This window comes from Grammomys surdaster, unplaced genomic scaffold (genome assembly GCF_004785775.1).
Source record: "Grammomys surdaster isolate TR1022 unplaced genomic scaffold, NIH_TR_1.0 210, whole genome shotgun sequence".
Lineage (NCBI taxonomy): Eukaryota > Metazoa > Chordata > Mammalia > Rodentia > Muridae > Grammomys > Grammomys surdaster.
This window is the reverse complement of record NW_021604655.1, coordinates 186,314-210,188: the sequence shown is the minus strand read 5'-3', so window position 1 is coordinate 210,188 and position 23,875 is coordinate 186,314. Positions and strand designations below refer to the sequence as shown.

The following is a 23,875-nucleotide window of genomic DNA, read 5'->3' as shown; positions in this document are numbered from 1 at the left end:
ACCTCATTAGCGAGTCCACTGCTGGGTTAACTCAAACTAAGTTTAATTAAACTTCAACCTGTTCAAGTTCTACAACAGTAACAGAATTTACCTAGGTTCTTTAGAAGCGAAGTGCAGTGAAGTTTTTCATATGGAAAGCGACTTGTGCAATCACTGTAAAAGCCACCTATTAAATCTATGTATCCAATTCACTTTGTCTTTGATGTGGCCATGATGGCAGCATGCAACTACACATGCAAAATACTGTACACAAAGCACTAAATTATTTTATATCCAACTGCAGTTCTGGAATTTTCTTTAATTTTAATTTTAGTGATTTTTATGGATATTTTGATTCATTAAAAAGGTCTTGAATCTAAAATCCATGACAGAATACGGTCAGTGACGCATGAAGGGCAGGCTAGCTCTCCAACATTTGGTGGGCTTGTAGAAGAACTTCCTGGGTTCTTCTACTCACCTGTTCTAACTTGATATTGCCACTGGAAGAGAGCCACTGCAACACACTTTCTACTTACAAAAATGACAGTAATTCTAGGGGACATGGGAAGGGCTGGCCAGGAGGAAGGAAACAGGGGAGCTGCAAAAGTGAGCAGAACTGTAGCTCACCCAACAGCAGCACAGACTGTCTCACTCTCAATCTCATTTTAAGCAGGATTTAGTACATTTAATGAATTATTTTAAAGCTCTACTAAAAAATAGTAACATGCAACTTTAATAGAAATAAAAATGCTCCCTCCCCTGCCACCTACTCCCAGGAGCAGTGCTGGTTTTGTCTGCCTTTCCTGGCTTTAAGCTCCACAACGTTAAACCTCTTTTGTTCTATCATTTCTCAGTGGAGTTTGGGAAAGGTATCCTAGAACACAGTCTTTCTAGAGCATGCTTGCTCCCTGAATCACCACCAATTTGCATGACATTACTATTTCTAATTCTTCTTTTGGCTACATATCTTCATAAATTTAAAAACATAAATGTCAAATTTTGTTTATAAATTTATAGTAGACTGTTGATTTTTTTTTTAAATTAAGTATAGTGACAGCAGTGGGAGAGTATAACGAAGCCATGGGGAATTTATTGTTGTTTTGTTTAGCCTCACTCCATGGCCCAGGTTGGCCTTGAACTCACTAGGTTGACTAGGCTGGCCTCAAACCTGCAGCAATCATTCTGCCGTAGCCTTCCAAGTACTGGGATCATTGGCATCTGCCAGCATGCTTGGTTGAGGAAAGAATTAGAAGACTGTAAAGATGTTGCTAACCTGCCTGAAGCACACAGCAGAGACACACACAGGTCACTCTGTGGTTCTAGTGACAGCTCAAAACAGCTAATAACCTAACACCCATCGACAGAAGGACAAAAGGCTGCCCCAGTACACTGGAATACTATAAAACTGCAAACAAGTGACTGAGAAGACCACCCCCAACACGAGGAACTCACAATGCCATAAACACAGCAAATTGTACTAAGATACATATAACATGAATGACTCATGTAATATTTAAAAACACAAACAATAGGGACAGTCTTTATTATTGGAATCTTGTCTATTCCTACAAGTGTAATAGAATGTAAAATTTCAGATAGCAGAACCTACATGACATTTTTGAAAATAGGAAAAACTATATTGTGTCCTTGACTCATTCCAAATTTCCCTACCCTGCAAACTAAACACTATTAGCTACTCACATAACTATCTACCCTGCTTTCACCCCCACAAAACAGAGAACACCGCATAGACTTTCCAAAAACTATACAATATACACTCCTCTCACTTGTGTAGCATGGGGGTCAACAGACCTCAATGTGGCATTGTCCTTGAATGTAGTAAAGACTGCCTTTGCACTGCAGCTCCTCTGCTATCTTCATGGGCATTTCTACATACCACAGAGCATGCTAAATACTGTAATAATACGGCACAATACATTTTTTGTTGTGGCTTTTCGAGACAGGGTTTCTCTGTGTAACCCTGGCTATCTTGGAACTCACTCTGTAGACCAGACTGTCCCGAAACTCACAGAAATCTACCTGCCTCTGACTCCTGAGTGCTGGGATTAAAGACATGTGCCACCACCACCTGGCAGCACAATATATTTTAGCAACTTAAGCAGACAGGTGCCAAGTCCTTTGAAGAAGGGCTGGAATATGGCTTATATACTCTCCATGGCCTCCCCTCAGACTTATGCCCAGCTACCATCAATTTTGGTGATGTACAAGCAAAGCTCATGACAGTGGGTTTTGATTCATTTAACTCAAAATTTTCCAAGTTACTACAGCAAACATAGACAGCAAGCTTTCCAACATTCAGTGAAGAAGCTGACAGATGACCCCAATCCCTAACCATCTGAGTTGTTCTAGCAGTGGAATCTTCTAATCTGGTCCCAGACCTGGGAAGTATAAATAAGCTATTCTTGTGCCATGACTGAGTTCCTAAGCCACAGAATTTGTGAGCATCACACGGATGCCAAACAACTAAGCTTTGGTGGTGGCTGGAAAGGCAAAACCTGGAAAAGCAGTGCTAATTCAACACTTTGCCTAATTGCCATATTTCATTTTCTCATCAGACATTTTTGATGAGTACAAATAAGTCATTTATTCATAAGTACTTCATATCATACAGATCGAGGCTCTAAGAAATTACCAATATTAACATTGATAGCTGTTAGCTTTTTCTTACTCTAAACCTATGCACCAAACTAAATAATCTGTATAACAAACTAGTGAGGTTACTATACTGTCTGTCTCTGAATACATGTGTATCTCATATCCAAACACACTCTCTCACATCAGAAAGAGAGGTAATAAATCTATGTTGTTGTGAACTCAGGAAGCAATTGACAAGGCTCCAATTCTGTCCAGAAGTAATATTTTCTTCCTGAACAGGCAAATGCATAAAATCGAAGACAACAACACTAGTTCCAAAAGTCTCTTCATAGAGATAACAAGGATCTTTGATAGATGGGAACAAATATAAAGTCAGTTTGGGTTTCAGAAAAGTCTTAGTCAAAACCAGACATCCTACTTAACTGGTTCGAATGTAGGCTGTAGTCCATCTACAGTGCCGTGTACTACACATGTACATCTACAGTGCCACGAAGAGCTCAAGGCTGAGGATGTAAAATCTGCCACACCCACAATGCCTCAAAAGCAGCAAGAGAACAAGTTAAATTAAGTACATGTCATACTGCTAGTAGAAAACTTTGTTATCTTCTTCCCCCCTCCCTCCCTTCCATTTTTGATGATGTAGGGTCTCTAATAGTACAGGCTGGCCTCAAGATACATAGCTAAGGAAGACCTTGAATAATTCTCCATTTCCAAAGTGCTATGATTATAGCCTTGTGTTACAATGTCCCACCCCTACAAAGACTTTTAAAAGTAAAAACAGAAAAACAAAGACTCAGTTACCCTCCTTTCATAGTAATTGGTCAACACTGCCCTCTGGTGATGCAAAGTAATAAACAAGGCAACTTTGGATAGACATCCCACCAATGACAAAAATACATTTAAGACGACCTTCATTATGTATTGTTCATTAAATTAGAAACTTTAAGAGGGTTTGAAATAAAAAACACTTACTCTGGAAACATGCTATTGAAGACACACTATGAAGATCACTATGTTAGTGAGTTACATTGCCACATAAAACATGTGATTAAGAAAGACCCTGAAGGCAAATGTCCTAAAGTCTCATCATGTGTAATTCAGGCATGGTGGCGTACACCACACACCATTAATCCCAGCACTTGGGAAGCAGAGGCTGTGAGCTCAATGCCAGCTGGATCTACATAGAGTCCTAGGATAGCCATACATACAGAGACCCTGCAAAGAAAGAAAGAAAAAAAGGAAGGAAGGAAGGAAGGAAGGGAGGGAGGGAGGGAGGGAGGGAGGGAGGGAGGGAGCGAGGGAGGGAGAGAAAGGAAAGAAAAGAAAGAGAAAGAAAGAAAGAAAGGAAGGAAGGAAAGAAAGAAGGAGGGAGGGAGGGAAGAAATTCTGCACAAGGAAGTCAGTATAGTTATCAAAGTTTATTTAACACACTGAAAAGCATTTCTGGACAGTGTTGCCCTGTTGGAAGCCTGACTCCTTTGTTTTTGGTTTTTGTTTTTTGTTTTTTATTTCTTAGTTTTTCGAGACAGGGTTTCACTTATAGCCTGGATTGTCCTGGAACTCACTCTGCCTCCCAAGTGCTGGGATTAAAGGCATGCGCCACCACCGCCCAGCTAGAAGCCTGACTCCTTATTTGGGGGAAAAAAACCTCAACCAAAACAGCACAACTGACTGCTAAGGTTTTCACTAAGCCAAAGAAATGCTTCCTGAAAAAGACTTACCAAGACTGGTGCCATCCTGCCCCATGATACACTTCATGGAGGTGATGATCTGCTCCATCACAGGTGGTGACATCGACGTGGCATACACAGCACTGTGAGAATGTGTGCGAAGGTAGTCTATCAGCTCCTGCAGAAGCAGAGGCAACATTTAGAGTACACAGGTATGCAACTGCTTTCCTTCTAGGTGTTACTGAACTCTTCCCTTCAACAGCCTGGTACAGGGTGCTAAACTGAGACTAAAGTCAGCTAATACTGTCAAAGCTCACAATTGGCCAACAAGGATGTCAGAAACAGGGCAAAGTCCAAGGTTAATTCAAAGATGAATTAAGAAAGTACTAATTTAGCCAGGCAGTGGTGGTGTATATCTTTAATCCCAGTACTTGGGAGGCAGAGACAGGCAGATTTCTGAGTTCAAGGCCAACCTGGTCTACAGAGTGAGTGCTAGGACAGCCAGGACTATACAGAGAAACCCTGTCTCGAAAAAAAACCAAAAAAACAAAAACCAAAAAACCAAAAACCAAAAACCAACAAAAAAGAAAAAACAGAAAAGAAAAAGAAAGTACTAACTTGCTTTTTGACAGACAATAATTTGCTTCTAAGTGTCCTTTGTATCTCGCCCTATACACATATTGTCTATCCTTATACTCCTAAGTAACAATTTTTCCTAGGCTGAGAGTGTATCACTCAGTGATGTAACATACAATTGGCAGGTGTGAGTTCAGGTGTGAGCAGGTCATAGCTGCTAAACCAATGCTCCAGATCCTCATTTAAATCTTTAAATGAAACATATATAACAAGAATCTAGTACAGGCTGGAGAGATAGCTCGGTGGTTAAGAGCACTGACTGCTTTTCCAGAGGTCCTGAGTTCAATTCTCAGCAACCACATGGTGGCTCACAACCATCTATACTGGTATCTGATGCCCTCTTCTGGTGTGTCTAAAGAGAGTGACAGTGTACTCACATAAAATAAGTAAATCTTTTTTTAAAAAAAAAAAAAATCTAATCCCAGCACTTGGGAGGCAGAGGCAGGCGGATTTCTGAGTTCCAGGCCAGCCTGGTCTACAGAGTGAGTTCCAGGACAGCCAGAACTACACAGAGAAACCCTGTCTCGAAAAACCAAAAAAAAAAAAAAAAAATCTAGTATACTATTTATTGGGTGTGGTGGTATAGGCCTATAACCTTAATCTCTGGGAGGATGAGGTAGGAAGACTGCAAATCTAAGGCCAGTCTGGGCTACAAAATGAAAATATGTCTTTAGTGAAGAGGGGTGAACAGCCATGTTTGCATCAAAAACAAATAAAAACAGACAACACAACTGTGAAGTAGGCAGATGCTTGTAATTTGCTGCATCCCAAAGCACAAATACCTTGTATTGATTCTGAAATAACTTATATGATTTACTATCTTTAATTCATATTAATATCATTTAACTCCCAAAGTAAGATGACAAAAAAAGGTAAAAATCCATAATAAAATCTACCAAACCTGTTCAGAAGCAACTGACAAAAGCTTTAGAGGAGTCTAATGGTCTAAAGGCCATCACTTACTAGACACGTCTCTCTTCTGTCATCAGTGTCCTATCTGGAAGGAACAGACATCTGTTCATGTCTTCCCAGGAAGTCACACAACATGGAGGTAACGATGTACAACTCTAGCAGAATTTACTACAGTAAGCCAGGTGAGGACTGTGTACATCCAGAATGACACAACAATCACAGGCTGAGGCCCCTGCCTAATGAGAGCAACGTGTTTTTTGTGAGGTGTATGAATGATGCCTGCAGAAACACACCATGCACACAAACCAAACTCAGTGCTCACAAGTGTTATGTAACAGTTCGTGTAGTAAATTGCTTTTCTACACACAATTCACAGCAAGTGTGGCACAGACCTAAATCCAGAAGAGAGCATTGATGAAAGATACCTGACGTCTTCATACAATGACGTGTATACCAGCACTGTCCCTAGAATAATGCTCCTCTCTGCAACAGCCCTCACTGTCAACATCTAGAAAGCAGCTACTATATCTCCATGGGTCTTTTTGTTTTGTGCTGTTTTTTAATTTTTTAGAAACTTTTCTTTGGTTCTTAACAAAACCAGTAAAACTGAAATTACAATTATCAAATGTAGCATTTTGTTCTTCAACTTTCTGAGGCAAAGAAAGTGTTGTGTGATATTTAGAACTCTGATGGGCCAGGTGAAATGGCACATGCACCTAATCCTATCAAGTGGGAAGGGGAGGCAGGAGAATCAAGAGGTCAAGTGCTACACAGCAAGCACTCTGACTAACAAACAAGGTGGTCAAACATTTTCCTGACTTACAGACTTGCACAACTTCCTGATCAGGTCTTCATATAAGGACTGTCTGACGTCTGTTTCAAAGCTAATGACAAAAATCTGTTTCTGGGGTGATATGACTAGTTTAATAAGTACATTCCAGCCACCAAATACCCGTAAAGATTGAACAGCCTGGCATCAACAAAGGACAGAACTTGGTATCAGGTCACAGATTCCTCTCTCATGTGTGGCTTCCTTGGCAGTATCATCATCTGTCATGTAGAATTGGTTCATAACTGCTGCATCTAGTTCACACATCAGAATTCTCTGGGTTTGATCTGACTGCCTGATTGTCAAACTCTGGTGGATGCAAAGTACACAAATAACTGTGGCCAGAATTTATGTGCCCCATAACCAATTTAAGAAAACTGCACAAGGGAATCAGTAGAAACAGAAATGGACAAAAAAAGTGTAATGAGCTAAGAATATGATAAAAAAAAGTATATATATAAGTAAAACTTTAAAAAAGAAAAAAACTACACTGTAAAATTCCTTTTTCTCCTTGGAAATTCTGAACGTACATACCCCTAACAAGGAAGGCTTTGTGAAACTCTTCTAAGAATAAAAGGAAGTGTGAGCTGACTGAGACCCACCATAACCATGACCAAGCTTTAAAAGGAGAAACTAGCTGATACCACATCTTCAAAACAAAGCATCTCCTGTAGATAGACATACTATTTTCAATGAGTACACAGCCTTCTTGCTTCCTGCTTGCTGGTTTTTGCCATTATTAGCACTGCACATCCTTCTGAAGTATTCCCCTGATAACTTGGGGTGGTACACAGATCCTTAGATCCTTGTTCTGTGCTGTCAGAGAACCAAACCTCTAGCAGCTTTTTGATCCCCTTGGGGGAATAATGTTTAGCTTTTCTTAGCATGAAGCCATGAAGGACCAACAACTACAGAAAAATCAATTATACTGAATCTCTTTTCCTACTCCTATTTCTACGGGTTATTCTAGTTGTGTTACAAAATTTCAGGTTCTTCTAACTACAATTACATGTTAACTTAAAGAGATGTTATAGTTTTTGTTGCTGTTGTGAGTCAATGTGGAACATGTATCTGTTGGTAGTAATGGCAAAAACAGTGCTGTCTCTTGCCAGGCGTGGGCTCCCATCACATTGTATACACTGAGAACGATTATTCTTTAAGGCTCCAATTGTTTAGTTATAAGAAGAAATTCAAGGCATTTATGAGTACCTACTACGTGTGATGCTTGATATACATTTCTTAATGTTATAGCAAGTTTTTCTTCTTGTCTTTCCTGTGGTACTGAGAGTCAAATTGAGGGCAGCACACATACTGGGCCAATTCTCTACTACTGAACTCCAGGCCTGGATCAAATGCTTTTTTTTTCCCCCATTTTTCTTTTCTTTGTAATAGCTCTATAGAAATATAAGCCATATTCCATCATAGTTACCTTTGTAAAGTGTATAATTCAATGGATTTTTGGCATAGCGCTGTGTGACCCTTACCACTACCTAATTTTAGAACATTTTTTTACCCTACAAGGAAACATTGTATCCAATTAGCAGTTACTTTCCATTTCCCCATCTCCTTAACATCTGGGAACTACTAAATCTACATTCTGTTTCCACACCTATTCTAGATAAAACATATGAAAAAAAAAATTAGAATGTAGTTTAGAAATGTAGCATGACATGTCCTTTTGTGATTCACTTCACTTAACGTATATGCAAAATGTAGCATAGGCACACATAATTCTTAAACCATTACCACATTACAAACCATCCATACTTACTTTACTAATAAGGAAACTAAAAGTTAAAAGTGCTTTCCCCAAGGTCTTATGAAGCAAGGGCATTCAAATGCAGACTGTACATGATTTTGCATGGATTCTTAACTGCCTTAGAGGCCATTTATAACGTTGAAAAACAGATGCTCTGCAGAGTCTTAGAGCTAATAAAACCTTCTCTTCTTGTTTGTGCATTCTTATCTTCCATTCTCATTGGCTCCTGTGACAACCCTTTCAAAGTGTGAGCATAACTCAAACCCAACAGAAGACTATAGCAAACAAGAAGCACCTCTGTGTGCTCTTTTACAAAAGAGTATTCTATATCTCAGACCAGAATGTAGTTTAGAAAGAAGCTCAAATGAACAAACAACAAACAATGAACAGAACCAGCCTTTAGCTCTGCAAGAGACATAAGAGTCACTCTCCAGGCATCTGAGGTAGGTTGTTCACCAGCACTAGAACACAATCCACAAGTACTTCCAGGATCCTAATATCTCAGGTACAGGACCCCAACTCCTACACAGTTCCCAAATGCAGTTGGTGACTCTAAAGGCCTATTTTACCTTCTTGCCTCCAATGTATCCTCCTGAAGCACCGAAGCTCTTTGTGAACGTTCCCATCATAACATCTACATCCTCAGGATCCAGGCCAAAGTAATCTACCACACCTCGCCCTGAAGGGCCAAGAGCCCCAATGCTGTGAGCCTCATCCAGATACAAGTACGCCTTGTATTTCTTCTTGAGAGCAATCACTTCAGGAAGGCGAACAATAGACCCCTCCATGCTGGCAAAACAGGGTTAAAAATAAAACAAGAGACCTTTTAACTCTTAAAATTAGCAACTGTTCACCTTAATTGTTAATGTTTTGAGATTATTGCTTTTTAAAATAAACCTGAGAACTCTACTTCTGGTTTTAAACTAAGTTATGTAGTTTACAACAGAAAAATTAAAGTTACAGAAAATTGTTTATGTGGGGTTAGGGATTAAAGCTGGGGCCTTGAATATGCTAGGAAAGCACTCTACACCTACGCACATCCCCAGCCCACGAGTCTCCTTAAAGCTTGCACTCATAAGAAACATTAGACTCTGTGCTCATTATACATGCCTTGAGTTCTTGCCCAGGGCTTCCTTCAATGGGTTGTAGCTCTAGGTTGCTTTTCATCATGGTCTTTATCACAGCAATAGAAACCTAACTAAGGCATGCTGTTCATATTAACATATTAAATTAACATATTAAAAGAAAAACATCTGAAAATTAAAATTTAGCCTGGAATGAGGGAATATGCCTGTAAATCCTAGCACCCAAGAGACAGAGGTAGCATCAGGTGTGTAAGGTCAGTGTGGGATATAAGAGACTGCATCTCAAAAACTAAAAGCAAAACGAAATTTATTTTAGTGTTAGTTTGTTTTGTGTAAGACTGGAGATTGAATCCAGGACCTCATTTATGCTAGACAAGAGTATAACCACAGTGCAAGGTTCTTGCTATGTACCCTGGGTGGCTCTCAAATAGATGGTTCTACTATCTTAATCTCCTGAATGCTGGAATTATAGCTATGTACCACTATACCTAGCTTTGTAATTTAATAAATTAGAATCTTTCTGTGTAAGCTTTTCATAAGCAGTAGAAAAATAATGTCACAAAAAGACCCTCGTGTTCAGCAGGTCCTCTGTCTCCAGGTATTTATAACAAGTCATGGCCACTATCTCTTTAGTTTCCAGAAGGAGCTAGTCGAGCTAGCCTGTCAGCTGAAAGCTTACTGACTTTGCAGGCCTACGCCACAGTTAAGAGAGGTAGAGCATGATTACCTATATATGCCTTCCACGAGGATTAGGATTTTCTTCCAGGGCCTTCTTGTCCGAGGCTGACCATAAACAATGGCATCTTTTAAAAGCTTCTCCAAGCTTTGCATATCTATGGCACAAAGAAAGAATTCAGTCCCAAAGTGTTTTTTTCCTGACAGTATTAGAAAAATGTGAATAAGCCGGGCAGTGGTGGCACCTTCAATCCCAGCACTTGGGAGGCAGAGGCAGGTGGATTTCTGAGTTCGAGAGTTCAAGGCTAGCCTGGTCTACAGAGTGAGTTCCAGGACAGCCAGGGCTACACAGAGAAACCCTGTCTCGAAAAAACAAAACAAAACAACAACAACAAAAAAAAGTGAATATACATTTCTTATTCAGAAATGTGTCAGACAGCAGAGGGCATTAACATAATTAGAGCTGGGGAGAAAAGATAAGTTATTGCTACCTTAGTTGACATCTAAATGTGACAAGTGTTCAAAGTCTGATTGCTTTAGTTGCTTAGGTAGAAAATGACTACTGTTTTATGTTATATTCTCTGCCTTTGAACTAGCTTTTCTTCATTTTAAAAATCAAACTGCATCTCTAACCCAAGTAGTTCATCCAGAAATGAAAAGTGGTTCACACAGAACTAACTGTATAAAGACCAAGCCAGAGTGAGTAAATCACTCCAAATACATGTGGTTCTTAAAAAGCTGGTATGCATGGACTTGAAGACATTGCTAAGAGTGTTAGAACATTTGTTGTTCTTGCTGAGGACCAAGGTTTGATTTCCGGTACACACACAGCGATTCACAAACATCCATAAGTCTAGATCTAAGAGATCTGATCTCTAAGAGCACCAAGTATGTACATGCTGGAAAACGCTCTCAAAGGGAATGACCTATTTCCTTTTACCCAGATGTATTCAATAGTTCCTTAATAAACAGCCTTCTCTTCACACGGTTACAAATGCGCCAGTGTGGGGCATGCATGAGTCTAAGCTTAGGGTAGCTCCTATGCTTGTTCCACATGCACTCCATCAACTGCACTGTTGAAAGACAGAGTGGCTGGTGCTATCTTTAATAAAAACCTTACTTTTCCTCTTAAATGCTTTGAACTCCACTGTTCCCATCTCTATAGATTTTATACTTAAAATATTTGTTCTGAATGACATTAAAAAATTTTTTTCACCTAAAATCTAAGCAGCACTAAGTCTGAGGTAAAGGTCATGCTAGTGGGAGACACTACAGGCTTTGATTCTGTGTTCTTTACTGCTTATCACTGAAAGGGGGGTGGCTTAAAACTGCCCATCTTTGTTCTTTTTCTAGTCAGATTTTGAATAAGGGAAATGCAATAAAACACACAACAGGGTGAACTAAAGGTCACAACTGTACTAAACCTATCAGTATTTGCAGGACCACCATCAGCCTGGCAAGAGTGCAGCACTCACCACGGCAGCAGCCTGCCTGACTCAGAGCCTCTGCTCAGTGTGGAGAGCAGGAGTCAAGCAAACCTGTACTCACTGTTGCTGTTTCCTATGTTTATGTACAGAAAGGAGACGTACAGTAAATAGTGATTCAACATGTTAGACAAAAGGAAGACAACAGGAAAAAGAAAGCTGAATGTGGTTGCGTATGGCTGCAATCCTAGTACACAGAAGGCTAAAACAGAATTCAGAGACAGCCTAGGCTATATGGTAAGTACCAGGCTAGCCAGGGCTACATAATGCGGCCCCATTCCAAAAATCAGCAAGCAACAACAATGACAAAGTCTACAAACTTCAGCAAAGGGAGCAATCTATATAGCAAGAATGCTTAGGGCGGTGGTGGTGCACGCCTTTAATCCCAGCACTTGGGAGGCAGAGGCAGGTGGATTTCTGAGTTCGAGAGTTCAAGGCTAGCCTGGTCTACAGAGTGAGTTCCAGGACAGCCAGGGCTACACAGAGAAACCCTGTCTCGAAAAACCAAAAAAAAAAAAAAATACAATCTAAAAGTCAGACATTTGGATAAGTCAAAATAGCAAGACATTTAAACAAAAATAGTGAAACAGAGGACCATAAAAAAGGTCCTAAAATCAATAAAGACATCAGCTTGAAAATACCAGCTTAAAGAAATATTTACAAATACAAGAGCTGCATAAAAAATTGCTCTATGCATAAAAAAAAAAACTTAAAACATTGTGTCTTTATTAGATTCGGATACATAATAGGCCACGCTGATCAGTGAGTACAAGCAGCCAATCTCATGTTTGTTATATGTCTGATACAATTAGAAAGGTATTAAAAACATATCCCCTTTTTCACTAGGCACTCTGGGGCTGCTCTACAGGAATCAGATGATTATGCAAACATGTGAGAGTAGTGCTCTTTCTAGTAAACAAGTTCAGAAAGGATTGAAGGCCCAAATGAAGAAGCTGAAGAGTTATGGCATATCTGGATGCATCACATTAAATAAAGAGGAGAAAGAATCACTGGTATGAACAAGAGAATTACAATATATACGGCCAAAAGTTTCACAACAACAACGAAAAAAGCCTGAGTCATATACAACAAAACACTGTCTTGGTCTCACTGTAGAATATTTTATGGAAAATAAAACAAAACACCGAAGTTTTCGACATTCAATCTGTCTGACCTAACATTTTGATATGTATTATTCTACAATTTCTACTTACACACATTTTGGTAAGAGAAGATATTAAACATACAGTTGGGTGATCTTTCTCCCTCTGTGTGTTTTATAATTAATAAACTATTGTAACAGTACAAGAAGATATTTCTACTTAGGAAACAAGTTTTAGCTTGATGACACTCGCTCCTGTCCTCCTACCTTCTCTGTACGTTACTGTACTTCAACATTTGTCTGTTCTATTTTTCTCATGCATGTCTATGTATGTATGTGTGTGGTATATGCATATATGCTTGTGTATATATACACATGTGCAGGTACACATCCATACATGTGTATTTCTAGAGGCCAGAGGTTGATGTCATGTGTTTTTCTCAACCATATTTGTCTTAGTTCGGGTTTTACTGCTATGAACAGACACCATGACCAACACAACTCTTAGAAGGACAACATTTAACTGCACTGGCTTACAGGTTCAGAGGTTCAGTCCATTATCATCAAGGAGGAAGCATGGCATCACCCAGGCAGGTGTGGAGCAGGAGAAGCAGAGAATTCAACATCTTGTTCCAAAGGCAAACAAGAGACTCACTTCCAGGCAGCTAGGACGAGGGTCTTAAAGTCCATGCCCATAGTGAAACATTTCCTCCAACAAGGCCACACCTCCAAATAGTGCCACTCCCTGGGCCAAGCATATTCAAATCATATTACTCCACTGAATTTTTTGAGTTATGCTCTCTCCTGAATTTCTAGCTCACCAATTTATCTAGATTGGCTAGCCCCAAAGATCGCCCTGTCTCTGTCTCCCAATGCTGAGATTATAGGTATGAGCTGCCATGCCCATCTCTTTATATAAGTATTGGGGATCCGAATTCAGGTTTGCACACTTGTATGGCAGATATCTTACAGAATGAGCCATCTCCTCAAACACTATTTGTTGTGTAACTTTTTTTAAAAAAATTTAAGATTTATTTTTATTTTTTAATTGTATGTGTATGTCTGCATATGAGTGTTAAATATCTGTAGGGGTCAGAAGAGGATATGAGATTCCCTAGATCTGGAATTGTATGTAGTTGTGAGCTGCCTTAAGTGAGTGCTGGGAACCAAACTCGGATCCTCTTTAAAAGTTGTACACACTCTTTAACCACTGAGCTATCTTTACAGCATCAAACTTTTTTTAAAAAAATATTCATTCATTTTATTTAAATGCATACACTGTAGCTGTCTTCAGACACACCAGAAGAGGGCATCAGATCCCATTGCAGATGGTTGTGAGTTACCATGTGGTTGCTGGGAATTGAACTCAGGACCTCTGGAAAAGCAGTCAGTGCTCTTAACCACTGAGCCATCTCTCCAGCCCAGCATTAAACTTTTTAACAGGGTGTATGTGAAGGCATGTGTGCACGTGTGACTGGGCGGGGATTGGGAGTGAGATTCATAATAGCATGAGTGTAGGGTAGAAGACAACTTTATGGAGTCAGATCTCTTAATGGGTTCTAGGGATCAAACTCATGCCTTCCAGTTTGTGAAGCAAGCTCTTTACCTTCTGAGGTAGCTTGCTAGTCTCACTATTGTATTTTATTTATTTATTTATTTAACTATCAAAATCTCTTCACTAATCTTATTCATCCTCTCAGTGTTATGACAAGATATAGGCACACACATATAAGACACACATTCAGTAACAGTATTTGAACAGAGATTCGTAAACAAGGACCTAAGATGGAAAATTTAAAAGTCAAATCAAGCCGGGCGGTGGTGGTGCACGCCTTTAATCCCAGCACTTGGGAGGCAGAGGCAGGCAGATTTCTGAGTTTGAGGCCAGCCTAGTCTACAGAGTGAGTTCCAGGACAGCCAGGACTACACAGAGAAACCCTGTCTCGAAAAAAAAACAAAAAACAAAACATAACAAAACAAAAAGTCAAATCAAGGAAGGGAGTATAAACTGCAGAAAGGAATTCCCCTCCATATATTCTATTCATTCATAGATAGCTAGACAGATAAACAGATACACATGCACATGCTCAGGCTGACCTCAAATTAAAAATCCTCCACCTTCAGCCTCCCAAATACTAGAATTTTAAGCTACCACATTCTGCTTTTTAAAAATGTTATTATTATTTTTTAAATTTTATGTGCATATCTCTGTGAGGGTCTCAGATCTTGGAGTTAAAAACAGTAGTGAGCTGCCATGTGAGAGCTGGATTTGAACCTGGTTCCTCTGGAAGAGCAGTCAATGCTCTTAATCACTGAGCCATCTCTCCAGCCCCGGTTTTCTTTTTAAATTTTACATATTCTGCTTTTATTTCATTAAAGAAAACATCTTTAAAGGACCAGAACATTAAAAATCTTTTACTCAGCTGTATTGTACTTTCAAATTATTAATGTAACTTATGTAATCACTAACACTGTCCAAAAGAATATCAAACATTAAAGCCAAAGGCAAAGCCTCAGACTAACTCACTGTTGTGTTTGAAGATTCGAATGGTTGCTCCTGACAGTCTGGCTCCTAGAACCAGTGACGCATGGTTCAGCTCATCACTCAGAATCAGGCAACCCTGCAAAATCACAAACACAGGAAGGAAAACTGCTAATAAGTATTAGTGATAACTGTTTTTCAAAGATGCTTTAGAAGCAGATGCAGAATCCTAGCCTATATATAACAGTTTCTTCACCCTGTCAACTTAATTATCCATATATATAGCAACAGGTTCTTACAGCTAAAATCTGCCAGACTTTAAAAGGTTCTAGTATCTTTGCTTAGAGAGAATTTTGATGGATCAATTTGTGAGAAAGGGCAGCTGTAGAAATGGTGCTTTTCCTTCACTATTTGATCTCTAGAGTTCAGGGAAGAAACTATTTATAAACCCCAAATCACATAGTATTCATACTGTGGTTTAGCCTCTTAAATCCCTGAACACTATTTAACACATAAATTAAAAAGAGCAAAGCCTGATACTTTTGGTGGTTTATTTCTTCCCCACTTCTTACTCTTACATATCCCATGGGACTATTCAACCTAATTAAAGAAAATAAAACAAAACAAAATACAAAAACAGGTTTTTGTCTTTCAAAAATGGCCTCAATAGCTAAGCGGTAGAGAGCATTTGCCTAGCATGTACTAGGCCTTGGCTGTATCCTTGACACCACCATAAACAAATAAATGAATGAATAAGTAAATTTCCATATGAAAATCATCTCCCAATATTTCGATGGCCAAAACAAAAACAACTCAAGCAACAAAAAAAAAGGTACTCAGAGCTGTGTGTGATGGCATCCTCCCTCCTTCAATCTCAGCTCTTGGGAGGCAGGGACAGGCAGCTCTCTGAGTTTAAGGCCAGCCTGGTCTACAAAGTGAGTTCCAGGCAGCCAAGACCTACCGAGAAATCCTGGCTCTACATAAATAAACAAGTAATTTTTTGGCAAAGATTTATGTATGTATACATATATGTATGTATGAGCCATCTCTCCAGCCCAGTAAGTACAAATTTTTAAAGGAGATACTATTGTTGGACTATTATTACATAAATAACAAAGTATCTGTGGGTCTATACTGATATAAATGGAGAAGAAACAACTCTACCATAAAACTCCAATGAATAAATATAGAAGGAATGAGAAAAAAAAATCACTCTAAGAATACAAAAGCAGGGCTGGAAAGATGACTCAGCAATTAAGAGCACTGACTGCTCTTCCAGAGGTCCTAAGTTCACATTCACACTATAATTGGTGTATGAAAATTTAATAAAATAATGTTTTTTACATAGTGCTCAAGTTTCTCTGCAACTTTAATAAGTAACTACAAAGGGAATAGTAGTAAGTTACAGAAGAAAAGCTTGTCTTACATCCTAGCCACGTGACCAGGGTTTATCTACATTATTAGTAATATATGCACACTGTGCACCTGATACACACACTGGGGTGGATGTCACTTCTGTGGTGTCCTTCTGCATAACCCATGTCAACAACTGTGACTACTCATGCTGAGACAGTCTACAAATAAGGAGCCAGAGAACACTCACCCAGTGAGGAAGCCAGAAAGTAGACACTGGAGGAGACTGGAAGCTACAACAACTGAATGTAGTGTGGAGCCTCGACTGAGCAGGGGCAGAGAGTGGAAATGTTTAACAGTAGACAAGAAATATGTTCTGCATTTGTCAGTGCACTGTTAACCTCTAAGCTCTGGAAAAGGCTTCAGTGGTAAGTAAGATGCTATCACAGAGAGAAGCTGAGTAAAGGCCATGCAGGGACTCTGAACGCTCTGGAGCAATTCTGTGAAGGCTACAATTTTTTTTAAGATGTATTTATTTTATGTTATGAGTGCTCTATCTGCATGAACACCTGCATGCCAGAAGAGGGCATCAAATCACATTACAGATGGTTGTGAGGCACCATGTGAGTGCTGAGAATTGAACTCAGGCCCCCTGAAGGGGGCAGCCAGTGTTCTTAACCATTAAGCCATCTTCCTAGCCCTTCTGTAAGTCTAAATTTAAACTACTGGGAGAAGAAAGGTAGGATCTCTCTTCTGTAAGTTATCAGAGTCTATAGTACTGGGCCTGGTTCTAGTGTTCTTTAAAAGCATTCTCCCAACAGACATAATTTCATTTCCTGCTCTTTCCAGTCAAGTAAAATCTGCAAAGCTGTTTTTCAGATCCCCTAGTCAACATTTTTAGGTATCAGCACAGCTTTTTTTTTCCTCTTTTTTTAGTCAGTCTACTGTGAGTTTTTACTATATTATTGGTTCAAAAATAAAATGAATATGAACTATTAAGAGGTGACATCTAAGTGCATCTGCCTCAGGCAGTATCTTAAGGCATTATTTTGTTATAACATATGAAATAGGTTCTGTCATTAGATTTAAAGGATTACTATCCTTAAAAGATCAAATAATACTTACTACCATTTCAACTATAATTTGGAAAATTAATCTTTAAGTAGTACCTTTCATGTTAATACAGGAAAAGTTTAACTCTAAACAATGATTTGTTCGAGTTCATAAGCATACAGGAAGATGCAAAGGTCATTTACTCTTCTAGTGGTAAAAACCCTGAGAATGCAACATGTGAGTCAGAACTTCAGGTTTATGCTGCCAAAATGCTGAATACTGTAACCAATGTAAGGAAACACATACTATGTCTTTCAAAGAACTTGTTTACATTGTACGAGCTGCTGAACAGGCTGTGTCCCACCCAACACAACTTTCTTATCCTTTAAGCCCACAGAAGTATCATTAAGTAAAGTATCCTTTAAGTACAAAGAGGTTCCTTCTCCATCCTGCTACTGGTAATTTTGTCTCTTCTCTTTTTATCCTGGTGAGTCTAGTTAGATTTGGCTATTTTATTCATTTCTCAAAGAAAAACCTTCAGTTTTACTGGCTTCCTCTATAATTAACTGATTCTCTATTCATTGCTATTGCATAATTCCTGTTTACTTAGTTGGGTTTGGTCTGCTCTTTTTCCAATGTTTTGATTAGTTTGGCCCACAACATGTAGGTATGTGTACCATAGTCATGCTTGCTGCCAGCAGGATCGTGAGAACATATCAGGTCCCTAGAACTGGGGTTATAGGTAGATATGGGACACCATGTGCGTGCTAGGAATCAAACCTGGATCCACTGCAGAAACAGCAAGTACTCTTAACCACTAAACCATCTCTCTAGCCACCTTTTTATGATTTCTTAAGGTAGAAAAGCTCCACCCCTCCCTCAAATAATATAAGCTAAATATACACTAAGTATGTAACTCAGGGAAAAGGCGCACACACTTAACCTTAAGACCCTAAGTAGATTCAGTGTTTTCTATGTTTACCTGTACATTGCCTTAGTTTTAGCCTGTAATCTGTGATGTTACATTTCATTGATTACTTTTTGTTTTGCCTTTTTTTTCTCTTTTAACTTCCAAAATCTATGTGAATGATTTCTGATTAAACTGGACTGTGGTCAAAGAACATACTTCAGTAATCTAATATTTCCAAACATATTAAAACTTATTTAAATACTAAAGTAACAATGTATTCTGGTGAATATTCTGCTGTTATTGGGAAGTGTTTGGTAGGTGTCTAGGAGATTATCAACTTGAGAATGCTTTTCCAATGTTCTGTACCATGATGATTCTGCTTTAGCAGAGCACTAACTACAGCTCTGTCTCTCTGTCCTCCTTTGAGTTTCATCAGTTTTTGCTTCCTGTACTTTGAAGCTGTTATCAGGTCCCTAATACATCTTGATCAATCAACTCTTTTGATTAATATTAATATTATTCCTCATCTTCACAATATTCCTTAGTCTGAAATCTGTTTATACCATCAATATAGTAACTTCTACTTTTTCCATTAGTTCACATGCTACATCTTTTTCATATTTTTCTCTTTGAAGGCTAGAGATCAGACCCAGGACCATGTACATGCTAAGCACACACTGTACCACTAGGTTGCAGAGTTGCATCCCCAGATATTCTTTATCTATTTTTGACACAGCCCCTGCTCCCCAGCCTATGTTGATCTCAAATCCCTGGAACTGAGAAGCCCTCTTGCTTCAGCTTTCTGGGTGGCAAGGATGGTAGGTGCATGCCAGTGTGCACTCTTCATCTTTTTACTTTTAATGTGCATATCTTTATATTTCAAATAGGTTCATCTGATATTATGAAACTTACTACTTTTATCTCATCTGAGAAGGTCTGCCTTCTACTTCAATGTACAAATAAAGCAGTTCACTTTGTGATATCAATACACTTGGGTTTAATTCTCTTGCCTGTTATTTGTTTACTGCTTGTCTCATCGGTTCCTCACAGAATCATAGTTATACCTTCATTTGAATTACATTAATCCACTAAAAGGAAACTCTGAGGACCAGAAAAATGATGTGACGTTCACAGTCGTAGTTTTGAGCATATAATCAACAGACAGGCAAAACTCAAGTCTGAGGTAATCCACTACTTTTGTCAAGGTGCCATTTGTAAACATAAATGCTAAGATAAAAAAGAAAAAGAAAAAGAAAACCACCTCAAGGTTTCTTTTTAAGCTGACAGCAGCTACACTCACAAAGCATTTTATCGATGCTTACTTTAACTCTCACAAGTTCTATTACAGGATGAATATGCAGAGATAAGATATAGTCACATACAAAGATATGTTATCTTTAGATATAATTTATCTAAATAACCAGGTAAATGTACTTTCATATTTTTTTACTTAGACAAAATGATTACCTTTCTGAATGATTAAACTTTTCTTCATACTTTTGAGTCATTTGGGTTTATTTTCATCAGAATCCCTTTGAAAAGAGGGAAGTACCATGGGTCCTAGGAGTAAAGCTTCAACTGGTATCAGGTTTGTAGGATTTACCTGCCAAAAATCTGTGATGGAGTATCTTTGTAAACTATGCTTAGTCTAGTCTTAATAAGAGCTGCTAACTAGGAATATTTATCAAAACAGAAGAACATATTTCTAAGAGAACTGCCACAAATGATGCTGTCTTACTTTGCCAACAAGAGCAGGAATGTTCATTGAATTTGTTGCAAATCCCATGCCATAGGTCATAGCAGCTTCCACACCTAAGAACCTTGCTACTAGTTTCTCTAGTTCTTCATGCTTGTCCAGGTTTCCTGTATAAAGAAGTCAAGTAATAAAATCAGTATTATAGTCTCAATTTTAAAATTATTACTTTATTAAAGAAAATAGGACCAGTAAGATAGATCAGCGGGTAAAGGCACTTGCTGCCAAGCCTGACCACCTGAGTTCAATCCCTGGAACCAACATGGTAGGTGGAGAGAACCAACTCCTAAGAGTTGTCCTTTGACCCACACCACACACATGCATCAAGCATACACAACTACACAAATGTAATAAAAATATTTTCAGTCCAGGTATGGTGATACATGCCTTTAAATACACACACACACACACACACACACACACACACACACAGACACACACACAGAACAAGGACTAAAATTCCATTTATAGATACTGTAATCCTTAATACAATTAGTGAAAAACAGAACCATACACATGAGTAATATCAAAAGGTGAACTGTGTTCTACTAAAGAGATCTTCTGACAGGGCAAGAAGCAGCTCTGTGGTAGAGCAGATGTCCACATGTGTAATGCCGGGGTTGGGATTCCAGCCCCCCCAAAAACATAGCCAATTTGGAATGTCCTTATAAAAATAATCAATAAAATAAGGTCAATGGGATTGAGCTAATAACACCGTGGGTACAGAAAGAGACATACACAGAGCAGGTACAGAAGATGACAGTGTCTGACACACAGGGAGACAGCCATGGGAGCATAGGCGAGGGAACACTGAGGATGCTAGCAAGCAACTGGAACTGTCAGTGTGAGCATGGCCCTGCTGACACCTTGACCTCATGCTTCTATCCTCCACAACTCCCCATTTCTCCTTTGTTGTCATAGTAGCCTAGGAAGCCAACAAAGTTGGGAACTTTGAGAGTCGAAAGGTTAAATCTACGTCATTAACAAGTAGATGATGATTTGATAAGAAGACGCACACTCAGTACATGAACTCTAGAGAGGCTTAAAGTGAAAGGCAGCAGCAATCAAGGCAGGCAAGGGTTAAGGGTGGGCTACAGACATGATATGTAAAACACGTAAGGCCAGGCATGGCAGAACACATCCGTAACCCTAGCACTGGCAGAGGACCGCTAGCTCAAGGTTAGCCTGGGCTATATGGCTCCAAGACTGCCTAACATGCCTAACAAGCCTCACCCCTTACTTCCTACCCTCCCCCTCCTGAAAGAACACTCACTCTTACTGCTGACGAGACTATGCAATAGTATAGCTGCTTTAGGAAACAGCTCCAAAAGTTAATATAAAACTACCATGTAATCTAGCAAAACCACATCTAAGTACATACCCAAGAGACATATTAAAATGTTATTTTAAAATGTGTTCTTGTAACCCAAAAGGAGAAATAAAGCAAGTGTCCATCATAGATAAATGGATAAACACAATGTGGTATATATACACAACGTGCTGTTACTTAGTCACAAAGTAGAATGGCATGCTGATGCAGTCTATGAAGTACTAATGCATGCTATACATAATGTTGTGAATAGACACAAAGTGAAAAAAGCTAGAAAGAAGCTAAAATAACTTTATTCTGAACTTCTGGGCTTCAGATATTGAAGTGTGTGTGCAATGCCAGGCTATAAATGGTGAGGAAGGGCAAATTTATAGACAGGTTTGCACACTCAATATCTCAAACGTAACAAATGAAAAGGACAGGAAAGGAAGACAATTAGAAGAGAGAGATCAAGAGTTTGTACATGTTTTTAAAAAGCAAGAGCTGAAGAAAATGTCCAAGAGGAGATCACGGAAAAAGCAATGCCTGTTAGGAGGGGACAATCACAACAAGGTATGACTGGAATCTGACACATTAAAAAAAGGGGGGGTCTCAAAAAAAATCAAAGAAAAAAGCTTTTGTTTTTTGTTTTCTTTTTGTTTTTTGTTTTTTGTTTTTCTGAGACAGGGTTTCTCTGTGTACCCCTGGCTGTCCTGGAACTCACTCTGTAGACCAGGCTGGCCTCGAACTCAGAAATCCGCCTGCCTCCCAAGTGCTAGGATTAAAGGCGTGTGCCACCACTGCCCAGCTGTGGAAAAAGCTTTTTTTAAAAAGGGAAACACACATTTTTGTTCTCATGTGCAGAATTTAATTTATATGAACTTTATCATATGAAAGTACAATGGGGCTATTGGGGGAAGAAGGGATGGAAGGAGGTAAGGGAAGAAAAGACAGTAGTGGAGGGAACAAATATGAACATACAAGTATGTATGTATTAAATGTATTACGATGTAAGAAGGAAATTTATTTTGCATGTTAACTAAAAATATTAAAATATTTTAAAGCTTTGAAGAATATGAAAAACAAACAATTGCCCAGAAAAACAACAGCAGACTTCATTACTGCAGGAAGAGGAACTAGATCACATCAGCAAACACATCTTTCTTCAGATGTCTTTGGGTACTTTGGGAATTATTAAGCACGCTTATGTATTATTCATCCCCATCGCAGGTTGCTAGACAACAAGTCCTTTTGGTTAGAAGACTGGAGAGAAGGAATGTCACAGAAAACCTAGGAACCTGAACAGCACCATACCTGACAAGCCACTGGTACCAGACAACAAGGTGGCAAGGATCTCATTCCTCACAGGATATTTTCAGCCTTAAATGTGGCAGTACCAGAACTATTAGTCAAGTAATACATTAGATAAGACAGTTTTGGATATCAAATTTCAATCTACTACATACTCAGGAAGACATGAGCTCTACCAATAAGGGGATTTGTCACTGAAAGGAATACAGAATACAAATTGGACAAAGGAAACAACCTTCCACATCCTTCCCCGGCCGCCCCCCCCCCCCCCAATACCAGAATGTAACTGTAAAGCAGTCCTGAAAACAAGTATTTCCAACTAAAGCGGGAGACAGGACAGCATTACACCGGAGAAATAGTGAAGAGTACCCAGAAGGCTACAGTAAAAAACCAGAAAAACGAAAAACACATTTCTTAAGTTCCTCCTCTTGAGCTTGCCTGGGACAGTTAGATTTAAGATGTGGTAAAGATCCAACTGAGGCTCCTCTAGCACTAAACTGGCACGGGATCCAAGAAACAAAACATACACAATGTAACTACAAAGCATGTTCTAGAACATGCAAAAGACCAGCCCATTTTTTTACTTTACTGAGCTATTCTTAGCTACACTTAGCTATTCTTAGCTACACTTAGGACTTTTAGATCAGAAATGTCCATATTACATGTAACAATACACTTAAAGAACAATGTCAAACAAAACAAAAGAATAGAGCCAAGCCAGACATGGTGGCACACACCTTTGATACCAGCATTCAGAAAGGGGAGGCAGAGACAGGCAGATCTCTAAGTGTGAAGCCAGCCTGACCTACATAGTGAGTTCGAAGATAGCTAGGGCTACATGGTGACACCCTATCTCAAAAAAAAAAGGAAAAAGGAAAAAAGGAAAAGAAGGGAAGGGAAGGGAAAGGAAGGGAGGGGAAAGGAGGGGAGGGGAGGGGAGGGGAGGGGAGGGGAGGG

At 39.1% G+C, this 23,875-nt stretch overlaps 1 protein-coding gene across 1 annotated transcript in view; it reads right to left on the bottom strand.

Moving 5' to 3' along the window:
* The window catches only part of Sptlc2 (serine palmitoyltransferase long chain base subunit 2), a 69,748-nt gene that overhangs the window by 18,293 nt on the left and 27,580 nt on the right, over positions 1 to 23,875 (bottom strand). The window contains exons 5-9 of the mRNA XM_028771888.1: positions 20,284 to 20,408; positions 15,275 to 15,368; positions 10,214 to 10,319; positions 8,971 to 9,190; positions 4,317 to 4,443 (exon numbers count right to left, since the gene is read on the bottom strand). Of these exons, the coding sequence (XP_028627721.1) occupies positions 4,317 to 4,443; positions 8,971 to 9,190; positions 10,214 to 10,319; positions 15,275 to 15,368; positions 20,284 to 20,408 (672 nt within the window). The remainder of the gene's footprint in view (positions 1 to 4,316; positions 4,444 to 8,970; positions 9,191 to 10,213; positions 10,320 to 15,274; positions 15,369 to 20,283; positions 20,409 to 23,875) is intronic.